General features: G+C 53.4%; 2 protein-coding genes across 3 annotated transcripts; one reads left to right on the plus strand and one right to left on the minus strand.

Annotated features, from left to right (window-relative positions):
• The first annotated feature begins 829 nt into the window (after window positions 1-829).
• On the plus strand, window positions 830-3,684 carry SMIM33 (small integral membrane protein 33). Its single transcript, XM_027607136.1, has 2 exons — window positions 830-1,084; window positions 2,525-3,684. The coding sequence occupies exons 1-2, from the start codon at window positions 1,076-1,078 to the stop codon at window positions 2,912-2,914; spliced, it is 399 nt and encodes a 132-aa protein (XP_027462937.1). The 5' UTR covers window positions 830-1,075; the 3' UTR covers window positions 2,915-3,684.
• A 1,707-nt stretch (window positions 3,685-5,391) lies between these two features.
• Window positions 5,392-11,173, minus strand: STING1 (stimulator of interferon response cGAMP interactor 1). Of its 2 annotated transcripts, none has more exons than XM_027607125.2 (8): window positions 11,039-11,173; window positions 10,612-10,712; window positions 9,903-10,129; window positions 9,593-9,776; window positions 9,235-9,442; window positions 8,090-8,328; window positions 7,219-7,405; window positions 5,392-6,657 (listed from the first exon to the last, which is right to left on the minus strand). In XM_027607125.2, the coding sequence occupies exons 3-8, from the start codon at window positions 10,127-10,129 to the stop codon at window positions 6,467-6,469; spliced, it is 1,236 nt and encodes a 411-aa protein (XP_027462926.1). In that variant the 5' UTR covers window positions 10,612-10,712; window positions 11,039-11,173; the 3' UTR covers window positions 5,392-6,466. The 2 variants fall into 2 exon arrangements, with proteins under 2 accessions (XP_027462926.1, XP_027462927.1); XM_027607126.2 differs by having other exon boundaries at window positions 5,393-6,657; window positions 9,235-9,343; window positions 11,039-11,172.
• Window positions 11,174-11,385: the final 212 nt, after the last annotated feature.

An 11,385-nucleotide genomic window follows, 5' to 3' on the forward strand; every position in this document is an offset into this window, starting at 1 on the left:
TTTTTTTTTTTTAAAGATTTTATTTATTTATTTTACAGGGAGAGACACAGCGAGAGAGGGAACACAAGCAGGGGCAGAGGGAGAGGGAGAAGCAGGCTTCCCGCTGAGCAGGGAGCCCGATGCGGGGCTCGATCCCAGGACCCTGGGATCATGACCTGAGCCGAAGGCAGCCGCTTAACGACTGAGCCACCCAGGCGCCCCAAAGATTTTTTTTTTTTTTTTTAAGTAATCTCTATACCCAACATGGGGCTACAACCCTGAAATCAAGAGCCGCATGCTATATGGACAGAACCAGCCAGGTGCCCCTGGTGGGCACTTTTTGTGACTTGGACACATTGAAGCACACATTCTCAAAATGAAGTTACATTCAGACAAATGCAAAGAGACATGTAGAATTCATATTTGTAAAAACCAAAGAAGAAAAAATCCAAAGAGAAAAAAAATACCTTGCACAGGAATGATAAACATCAAATTCAACCACATGGTTACCCATGGGGTAAGAAGAAGGGGAGAGCTCAAGAAGTGGGGCTTCTTTTTTATTTGTGATATTTTGGTTCTTAAAAAATTTTGAAATAAATGTGACAAACTGTTAAGATGGACAGAGCTGGTGGTTAGGCCTAAGAGATTTAGTATATTACAGTCTACACTTTTCAGTGTGTTTGAGATATTGCATTAAAAAAAATCAAAGAAACAGTAACTCAGGAAATCAGTTGGGGTGGGGAGTGGGCATGTCACGGTGGGGAGTGGGGTGGGGTGGGGGTGCTGGCAAGGTGTCTGAGACCTGCTGGAAGAGGGGTAGGCAGGCAGACCCAGGCTGCTGAAGCTAGCAGGGAGCATGAAAGAAGGTGCCAAGATCAAGGTCCGATCATAGTTTAGGAAGGGCTGGGCCCAGGGGAGTCCCAGTATTCACGGAAGTGAAAGCGCGGGAGAGACATTGAGAGTGTGTGTGCAGAGGGTGTGTGCTCCCCGTAAGCCCCATAGACGTGGCAGCTCCGGGTAGGGGCCAAGCTGGGGTGGCAGGCTCTTCTTCGCAGGGCTGGCCGCCAGTCCCAGGAAGCCTTGCACCAGGCGGACAATGCACCAGGTAGACTCTTGGCTCACCCCCTCCTGCTAGGCTGCCTGACTCCCTGCAGGGACCCCAGCCCTTTCACCAGCCTGAACTTCCCTTTTTCCCCTGTACATCCGGAGCTTCTTACCCCCCTCCCTCCTCTGCCCTGGGAGCTCTGTGGCCTGGGCCCCAGAGAGCCTTAGACTTTTAACTGGGGGTGGGTATTGGGCTTTCTACATGCAAAGGGACAGTGTGGGGATGACAGTGTGACTGAGAAACTAAAGAGAGAGTGTTCTGGGTAGCCTTCCCTGGACCCCAATTGCCTTCTCTTGGGGCAGGGACAGGCTGATGGCTCAGGTTTAGGGGAGAGGCTCCACCCTGGACGGTTGGGCCCATGATGGTCCAGCGGGGCAAGGGGAGGCTAGGGAGAGAAGGTTTCTTAAGCCTGTGGTGACTTCGTCAGCTGGCTCTGATGTTTATCGTTTGGAGGATTGCTACCTTCATGGTAATCCATCCCACCCCTACTCAACAGTTAGCAGAGCAGAGACAGACAGACATTACCCCCAGCTTCTGGCTGAGACCCTGAAACAGGCTGAGGCTGGCGTGGGTTCTCTTCAGTTCAGCCAGGAGTCCACACCGGGCACCCCTCCCCTCCGGGTCCAGATCCTGAGACCCGTAAGAAGATCCTATGTTATGGGATGAGGTATCCCCTTTGCTTCACCCCAAGCTTTGGGGGTTCCTGCCTCATTTTCCTTTCTCCCTCCCCCAGGGTACCACCCCTCTACCTTCTGTGTGAGTTGAGGGTAGTGGGAACCTAAGACACAATGATTCCCTTTTCCCAGGACTTGAGGAACAGCTGCTCACTGCTGGGGGGCCAGGCTGTGGGACAGCCGACAACTAGTGTGCTCAGATTCCTGACCTAGGACGTATTATCTATCGAGGAATTTTACTGGAGGCCTGGGAAGACAGAGCAGTGGGAGGGGACGGACTTGGGGGGCCACACTCTATATGCCAGACTGTAAGGAAGCCCCTCTCCATCCCTTTCTGAATGACTTTGTCTCCCTATCTCTGTTTCTTTTTTCTCTGTCTTTGTCTCTCTGCATTTATTTCATTCCTTGTTCTTTCTTTATCTCTCTCTCTCTTTTTTTTTGTCTTCTTGGCTTTGTGTTTTTCTCTTTCTCTCTGTACCCGCCCCCCCCCCACACACCTGTCTTTTTCTTTAATTCTCTCTCTTCCTATGTGCGGGTTTTTTTTTTTTGCGGGGGGGGGGGGTTGCTACGCATGTGTTTATCTGTATGTTTCTGTGTCTCTCCATGTCTGCACTCTGTCTCTTTCTTTCTTTGTCTATGTTTCTCTCTCCCTAAGTCTCTCTGTCTGTTTCTCTCTCCGTTCCCTTTGGGTGTCTGTCTTTCCATTTGGCTCTTTTTCTGTGTGCACATGCCCATGTCACCCTCTCTCTCTGCCCTCCTCTACCAGGCTGGCCACCATCCCTGGCCTTCTCCAGCTGTGAACGGCTCAGGGGGGCAGGAGCCCCAGAGGCAACTCCCAGAGGTGCCAGGTGGGGCCTGGGAACCACCGCAAGGGGATGGGCTGCCCCTGCTCACCGTCATTGTCGCTGCCTTTGTCCTGATGGCTGTCTGTATTGTGGTGGCAGTTCACTTTGGGCCAAGACTACATCAGGGCCGTGCCACTCTCCCCACAGAGCCACCAACCCCAAAGCCGGAAGACGGCATCTACCTCATCCACTGGCGAGTGCTGGGCCCTCAGGACAGTCATGAAGATGCCCAGCGGGAGCCTCCTGTCCCTGGCTCCTGCCCTGTGCCAGATGGGCCTAGGCTCAGCATTGATGAAGTCACATGTCTGTAGGAGGGAGACTTTGAAAAGTTGGACGGACCTGGCTCAGAACAAGAAACCAGACAGAGAATTAGGGCACAAGCAAATTGGGGCCTGGACATCAGAGCTTTGGAAGAGCACACATGGACTCAGCTGGAGCTGCTCTCTCTGCAGAATATTTATAGAGAAAACGCTGATGTGGACAGAAGAAATAAAAGAAGCTTGAGGGCTTTGCCTGGAAACACGCTCCTGTGAGCATTGCTAGGGCCCAAAGCTGCCCTTACAAAGTGACTCCCTGCTTTTCAGGGACCATCAGATCCCTGACCCTCCTTTACCAAGTCCTTACCTCCTCCTCTCACCCCTAATCTCCTTTGCTTTTGGTGTCAACATGAGTCCAGCTTGCAAGATTCCCCCACCCACCCCACCCCTGTGCAGGGATCTCAGAGTCTCCCTGTAGAGGCCCTGCCCCCAAAGCCCCCAGGTCCTGTGAGGGCTAGTCAGGGAGAGCCACGGCAAAGAACCCAGGGGTCTGCCTTCTCTGGTACTCAGGAAGAGAAGGAAAATCTGTTGCCCTTCACCAATTGGAAGACATCCCTTTGGCTGTTGGAGCTTATGCCTCATCAGCAACGTCCAAGGCCCTTGTAAAGCCCCAAGCACCATTTATAGCTCCCCACATTGCTTTTGAATGCCTCTTACTATGTTGGGGCAAGATTTTGTCTTGCCTTCCCAAGATGGGATGGGGGGAGTTTGGGGGCTCTCATTACGTCCCCTTTTCTGTGTGTACCGGCCGGTTGGAACCAGCATAAAACTTATCCCATGACATTGCCCAAATCCAGAACCTTCCAGCTGGTGGGAAAACAAGAAAGGAAGAGGAGCTCTATGCAGCTTGTCTACGGGAAGGAAGAAGTGAGGAGAGGTTTTCTAGGGGGGGTGGGCATGGAGGTAAGATGCAGGAAGGCAGAGCTGAGCCTCCGGGTGGCTCTCTGGAAAGTCACTCTCTCCCTGACACGTCTGCACCTCACTGAGGTGCAGTCGAGAACGTAAGGATAGGCATTTATGGAGGAGTCTCTGAGTCCTTTACCCTGGGGAACACCTGAGGACAGCCGATGCACCCTGGTACTGGCCTTGGTGAGACCCTAGCACAGTCAGGAAGGCGAGGATAGCAGACGATGAAGAGGAACAGAGGTGGAGATTGTAATGTGTTCAGAGGACTGACCTGCCTCCTTCGTGAGAGGCACCTATAATGTTCATTGCTGCTCCTTCTTGCGGCCCAGCCCTGTGCCGGCCACCCAGCTCATCTGCTGACCGGTGGCTATCAGACCGTTCACTCCCCATAAAAGCTTGGGAGGAGGAGCCACTCTTGTCCCCATGCTACAGTGGAGGATATCAAGATCCCCAGGTGGACGCGGGTGCTAAGTGGTGAAGTCACAATTTGAACCTGAGCTGTCAGACTCCACAGCCTAAGCACCAAGTTGGGGGCCGGATGGGTGGGGGAGGGCCATTTTGGAAAGGCCCTTGATTCTGCCCTGGTTTCTAGGCACAGGAATGATGGGTGTAATGTTGGAAGAGTCTCAGGCCTTGCGGGTAGAATGGCTGGGACAGCTGTGAAGAAGAGATTGTGTCCCCCTTTACTCCTTAGGCTTTGGCATCCTTGGGAGCAGTTGGTTCCTTCTGGCAAATGTGTGTCTGTCTGTTGAGCCTTTCTCCACAGTGATGCTGTACACAGAAATTCGTATTGAGCTTTTGTGATAAAAACAGAGGTGAGGGGCACCTGGCTGGCTCAGTCAATAGAGCCCACAACTCTTGATCTTGGGGTTGTGAGTTTGAGCCACATGTTGGGTGTAGAGATTACTTTAAAAAAATTTAAAACAAAACCAAACCAGAGGTGGGAGGTAGGGAATAAGTCATGCGTAGAACAGAAGGAACTGGTAGAAATGGGCTGCCTGCCCTCCCAAATAGGCCACTACAACGTTGTAATGGCTCGGTTCTAACAGTGATGGCGTAAGACACAGCAGGTGCCTGGCTGTGTTGTCCAAGGTCTCCCAGGGTATATCCTGTCTCCTCACACGAACCCCCCCCCACCTCTTACCCCTTTGCAGGCTCTATCATCCAGGGACATTCATCCAGTGGCACCTGCTCCTTTGAGTAGCCCCTTGTCCTGCATGCGGCTGTGTGCCCCTCATGGCATCAGCGTGCCTGCTCAGGCCGCTCCGTATTCCCCAAGCCTCTCACTAGAGACAAGGGCCCTGCAAGGGCATGCAGACACCGTGGGGCATGCTACCCTCTATGCCCTCAGCCTGATTCCTGGGCTCTGTCCACAGTGAAACCATACCCACCACTGCACTGCCCTGTCCTAGAATAAGGAGGGGGGTCTAAGGAAGTATGTCTGTGCAAGTGGATTTGGACATTTCAGATAACAAATTTTTTTTAATAGATTTTATTTATTTATTTGAGAGAGAGAATGAGATAGAGAGACAGCACGAGAGGGAAGAGGGTCAGAGGGAGAAGCAGACTCCCTGCCGAGCAGGGAGCCCGATGCGGGACTCGATCCCGGGACTCCAGGATCATGACCTGAGCCGAAGGCAGTCGCTTAACCAACTGAGCCACCCAGGCGCCCTGGACATTTCAGATAATAAATGCCAATCACTTGTGTCAGTCAGAGTCCAGCCAGAGAAAGATGGCACACTCAACTAGGTCATCTGAGCAGTGTTGAAAAAGGGGGCTGTTTTGGGGCGCCTGGGTGGCTCAGTTGGTTGAGCATCTGATTCTTGATTTCAGCTCAGGTCATGATCTCAGGGTCAGCCTCCCCCACATACACCCATGCATGTACTCTCTGAAAAAAAAATTAAAAAGAAAAGGAGGAGCTGTTTAGAAAGGGCAGGTATAAGGAAACCACAAGTGAGAGTGAGTGCTCCAGAGGGGACATTAGCAGGAAACCAGGACCATCGCTAGGTCTCAGCAGCATGGGGAAGGGATGGGTAATGGAACCTGGGGAGAGATAACGGAGAACACGGCAGAACCATGACTTTAGGTCGGAGGTGCAGAGAGCCCACAGTGACGTTGGTACTGCAGGGAAGGATCTGGGGGAATAACTACCCCAACCTCACCCCCCTCCTTCCCTCTATTCTTCTACTGGGGCTTCCCGTGGACTGAACATGACCAGAATTCAGAGAGCAAGGGAGCCTGTTGATGCCATCCCAGGGCAGAGGAGGCAGAGAGGGGTAGAGAGTCAGCCTGGAGGGTCCAATGGAAGACACACCCAACACATCCCTTAAGTTTACCTGGCATTTAGAGTTTACAAAGATGTTCCATACAGTCATAATCCTCACAAAAACCCTGTGAGGTAGGGAAGACAGTAATTGTAATCCCATTTCATAGATGATGACACTGAGGTTCAGAGAGGCAAAACAACTTGCCTAAGGTCATCTTGAGATGTTAAGTTCAAGGACCTTCTCTGAGAGACTCCCTGTGGGAGGAAGTGGTTCTGCTGGGCATCCAGCTGCTGAAGAAAGCCCTTTAATCAACAGTCTTGTGGATCCAGAGTCTTGGGGAGCACTGGGGGTTCAGGCCAGCAAATCCTGAGCCTCAGGAGATATCCGTGCGGAGTGGGAGAGGCTGTTCCAAGCCACTGATGAGGAGCTTGGGCTCCTGGGACAGCGTGGAGGAACTGGGTACAATCGAGGTGTCCAGGCTGCCCATAGTGACCTCTCTTTCCTCCTGCCGCAAGTGCTGGAGAATCTCTTGGGACAGGGAGAAGCTGCTTCCCTCTGCAGGTTCTGGAACAAGGATGGGGAAGGTGGGGGAGGAGTGCAGTGAGGACCTCTTAGGTTCTTACTTGAACATGCCTTGAGACTTGCTGGGCAGATCCTGCAACCCACCCTCTCCCTCACCTCCCTGCATCCCTCCCCACCCCTGGCCCCTGGGGCTAGAGTTTCTTGGAATTCTGGAGCTAGAAGTGGTTTCAGAGATAACAGAATTCAACCTCCTCTGTCTTAGAGATGGTGCTCGGAGGGGGGCACAGACCTGCCGCTGAAGCTGCAGCCCCGGTCTCTTTGTCCAGAGCCTGGGGCTCTTCTGCTTCTTCTGGCAATCCCTAGATGAAGTCAGGGGCTCCTAGAGCCCATCTCTTCACACTCCACCCAGGACCCATAGCCAGGTACCCCAGAAAGCAACTGAGTGTCCTAGGTGGAGAGGTAGGACCTCTCCCGGGGGAGGAAGGAACCGGGCTTGAATGCCTTGACCACTTGGGAAGGCCCAGGGCACGGTTGTTGCTCTAGCTACTTCTAACCCCTCGGGACACCTGCCTCTTCCTGCCTGGTAGCCTACCCAGCCCTCACCCGAGTAGACAATGAGGCGGCAGTTGTTCTGCGACTCAGGGGCATCTGCCAGGATGTCTTCCAGTATCCGGCAGAAGAGTTTGGCCTGCTCCAGCCGATCCTGCTGGCTAAAGCCAGCTCGGCCATCCTGGGACATGGCAAAAAGCGTCTGCAAGGGGGTGGCGTACTCCAGGACACAGATGCCCACCTGGAGGAGGCGAGAGGAACACAAGACTCAGCCAGGGCCAGGGCAGACAGACTCTGGGTCCTGGTGCCACTGCTAGGGCCCTGCTCCCTCAGCCTGTAGAGATGGCGTCCTGGGAGGTGGTTACCCTGCTGGGATCTATGGTGTCTGGTGGCCTTTGCTCCGAAAATCAGCACCGGGACTGTGCTAAATTTATCCTCCTCGGATCCCAGGGCAAGGCCCGCGGAGTCACCTGCCGTCAACTGCTCCTGGGGGCTGGGCTCTGGCGTTCAACCCTGGCCTGGGTTTCCCCCCACCTATGTGAGATCTTTCAGATGTTCTCACATCTTGGTCTAGGACAGCTTTATGGTCAAGTGTGTGGCTTGTCGGGTTAAAATCATCCAATTTCTTCCTGGTTCTCTGAGTCTCAGTTTCCTCATCTGTAAAGTAGGGGACATAACAGTCCTCACCCCACAGGTGGCGGCGAGGGTTAGATGAGGTGGTCAGATGAATAGCATCTGGTATGCAGTAAGGGCTCAATTAGTGTTACTGATCATTATCATCATTCAGAGCTGAAGCATGCCCAGCTGGGGAAAGTAAGGCTCAGAGAAGGGCAATGAATTTTTATCAGTGCTTGGCCAGGGGTCAGAATTCTGGTGCTCTGGGCCTGACTCCTCCTTAGCAGCACCCGCCTCCCCGCACACTCACCGGTTTCCCGTTTTCCAGAAGCTCATAGACGCTGTTGGTGTAAACCCGGCCCTTGATGCCAGCACGGTCGGCACTTTGCTGGGGCAGCTGATAGAGGAAGCGAATGTTGGAGTCGGCCACACTCAGGTCATCAGGCACCCCACAGTCCAAAGGGAAGAGAATGTGCAGCCGATGGCTCCGTATGCCCCGTAGCATGTTGGTCTGCAGCTGATTGTACATGCGTATCCGGGTTGGGAGCCCTGGGGTGGAGAGACCCGAGAAGTCATTCCTACAACCCTATCTCCCACCCAACCCAGGACAGAGACCGAGGTCATTGGTTCCCTCAATGTGTAGGTGCAGGAGAACCAAGGGTCCAGTCCACTTGCACTGTGCAGGAGCCAGGAGGAGCAGAGCATTCAGGAACGCTCCCACCCCTCCCTCTACTCCCACCACCTCTCTCTCCCCTCAATTGTCCTTTGTCCAGATTTCTCTGCTCACCCCACTCCTTCCCACCACAGCTTTAGGGCTCTGAGAGGCAGGAAGAGCCCTGGAAGGTGACATTCCCAGCAATCCTAGGTGCACAGGATCTGGCCTCTAGCTCCAGACCTGTTTCCTAGCAGAAGCTAGGTGACAAGGGCAGACAGCAATGAGATATGGGAGAACCACGGCCTTGGCCAGCAAGTCAGAAGAAATGAGACATGAGACATGGGCTCACAGTAGAGTGGTCAAGGATCCAGGCTCTGGACAGACCTAGGTTCAAATCCTGTCTCCTCCGCTCACGAAGCTGTATGACTTGGAGAAGTCACTTCACCTCTTAGAACCACAATTTTCTTATATCTCTAAAACAGGGATGATGATTATCCCTTGCCCACAGGGTATGAATTAAAAGCGAAAATGCGCACGAAGGGCACAGAACATAGAATCATATTCATTGGAAGAATTCATGGTTAACCTGAAAGAAGTCACTTAGTGGCTCTAAGTGCCATATTCCTCCCTGAAAACCAGGCATAATAACATCCTTCATGCCTACAGAATTGCTTTGCAAATCAAATGATTCCCGAGGAATAAAAATGCTTTGAAAAATACAGCAGGTTCTAGAAATGCAAGTTTTATGTCTTATTGTCTGTCATGAAGATCTAGAAATAGGGGCATAGAGAATGGCTCACCTGGCAGGATCAGCCGCAGGTACCCAATGTAATATGACCATGCCAGCCCATGGGCCACGTTGAAGTTCCTTTTTTCACAGACTGCAGAGACCTCAGCTGGGGCTAGGGCCTGTAGACAGCAGGGTGGGCCTGGGGAGCCTCCATGAAGGATAATCAGGGCCCTCCTCCTCAAGAAGTTTTCCCAACCAGTTCCAGCTTGCTCCCTTCTCTGACATTGACCTCCCGTTGTAGGACATTAGAGGCTCTACTCTAAGGGCCGACCTCTAAACTCATCCCACTCCTGATACCGAGCTCAGAGTAGGACACACGAGCTGCCGCCTCCACTTGGCTACACCCTCCGCCTCCCTCTGTGTCTTACCTGGAGCTCCAGGAGGATGTTCAGTGCCTGCGAGAGGCCCAAGAGCGCAAGCGTCCAAGGGAAGGGCCGGCCAGCTGGGTTTGGGAGGGAGCCATAGAAATAGCAGGACAGCAGCAGCAGGGCCCCACAGCGAATGGGGCAGCCCAGGCAAGCGCGCATAGCCCTCCAGGAGCTGCCCTGGTACCTGCAGGGGACAGTCAAGCTCCGGACTCTGGCCCAGCTCCTCCTGAGAGATTCAAGGAGGGGCAGGCCTGGGGGTCAAGAGAGTAAGACATGTGGGGTGCCCAGTTGCCATGGGTAATGGAGTCACCTGGAATGGAGGTGGCACAGCTCCTCAGTCAGATGGCAGACCCCCTTGAAGAGCAGTCCCAGCTGCAGGGAGGCCAGGTGGAGCACCAGCCATTGGAGAATGTGTTCTGGTGGCTCCCCCAGCCCCCAAAGGGCTGCCAGGCAGACGGCGAACAGGACAAAGGCTGCCTTCTGGGTCCTGGTCCCCCTGGGCCGCGGGATGGATGGGTGCAGGCTAGAGTGGGGCATCTGTGGGTACCAAGAAACCCATTGCTGTTATCTATCCTCTCCCTCTCCTACCGCTTCGGGACAGCTCTCTTTCTTCCTGGTGCCCAGCCAAAGTCAGAGGCTGGAGATGCCTCTAGGGGACAGGCTGGGCATATAGCATCCCAGGGCTCCTGTCCGGGAGAGATTTGTTGAAAAGGGAGCAGGGGGAGAAGTGCATGCGCCCACACATCTCCAGCCTACCCAACCCCAGGAAGACCACAGGTGTAGAGAAGAAAGAAGGCAGTGACTGTCCCAGACCCAGACCTGAAAATGTCCTGTGAGGTGCCACCCACCTAGGGACTGTTGGGAACCTGGGCTTCCCTCTCCCCCGAATCCACCCCAGGGAAGACCTTAGTCAGCAAAGGTGACACCACAGTCTGCGGGTGCAGGCAGGGCAGACCCATCTCTGGGTCTCCGGGGGCCTCAGCCTTGGAGCCGATGCTCCACTCTCCTGATCTACCTACCTTCTACCTCTGAGACTGCAGGTTGTTTCTGGAAGATGACAGGGAGAGAAGGTCTAGTGCAATGGCTCCCAGGGACCGAGGCCAGCCTCTCTGGCTAAGGCCTGAAAACAAAACGTTAAAAAACAGTCTAAACTTTCTCCACAACATTCCAGCCCTGGCATTTCACCAGACCACAGCTTAGGAGAGGAGGGTATTTCCTGCTCCCCAGGAAGGGAGGAAGGGCCCTGATGAGCTATGCCCCAGTCTTGGTATGGGGAGGGCAGCTTGAGGAGGCCCTCATTCTGTTGCCCTTTGCTCCCCCTCACTGTCCCCTGCGGCCACAACCCTGAACACCTCAAACCGCAACGATCGAACAGACTCTTCAACACCCAGGCAGGACTCCACACACTCCCAGACAAAGGCAGAACACACACCACACCACACTGACCTGCCTGATTTTTATTCTGATTTCGAGACGCAGATCCTCTTTTTCTGAAGACTGTGGTATCAGGAAGGAGGAAGGAGAATGAAAGTTATTTCCTGTAACAGCAGCCTTTTGGGTAAAAGGCTTTGTAGTAGCAGAGAGCATTCAGGGGAGAGGGGGTTTGGCTTGCCCCAGGAAGTAGCCACGCCTCTGACTTCTCAGACAGAACCCGGTGATTCTAGCCAAAAAAGCAGTCTTGGGGCACCTCACCATCAATCATCATCATAAAGTGTTTACTATGTTCCAGATATGATGCTAAGTATTACACACAGTATGTTACTTAATCCACTGAGCCACTCTGGAAGATAGAT

This window comes from Zalophus californianus, chromosome 5, assembly GCF_009762305.2.
Source record: "Zalophus californianus isolate mZalCal1 chromosome 5, mZalCal1.pri.v2, whole genome shotgun sequence".
In the NCBI taxonomy this organism is placed as follows: domain Eukaryota; kingdom Metazoa; phylum Chordata; class Mammalia; order Carnivora; family Otariidae; genus Zalophus; species Zalophus californianus.

What these genes read in the sequence shown, in the direction of transcription:
- STING1 (XM_027607125.2), bottom strand. Translation starts at nt 10,129, where the DNA reads ATGCCCCACTCTAGCCTGCACCCATCCATCCCGCGGCCCAGGGGGACC. An exon ending in CCTGCGGCTGATCCTGCCAG is followed by an intron (nt 8,329 to 9,234) that starts GTGAGCCATTCT and finishes TCTCCACCCCAG; the next exon opens with GGCTCCCAACCCGGATACGC. An exon ending in CCGCCTCATTGTCTACTCGG is followed by an intron (nt 6,658 to 7,218) that starts GTGAGGGCTGGG and finishes TCCTTGTTCCAG; the next exon opens with AACCTGCAGAGGGAAGCAGC.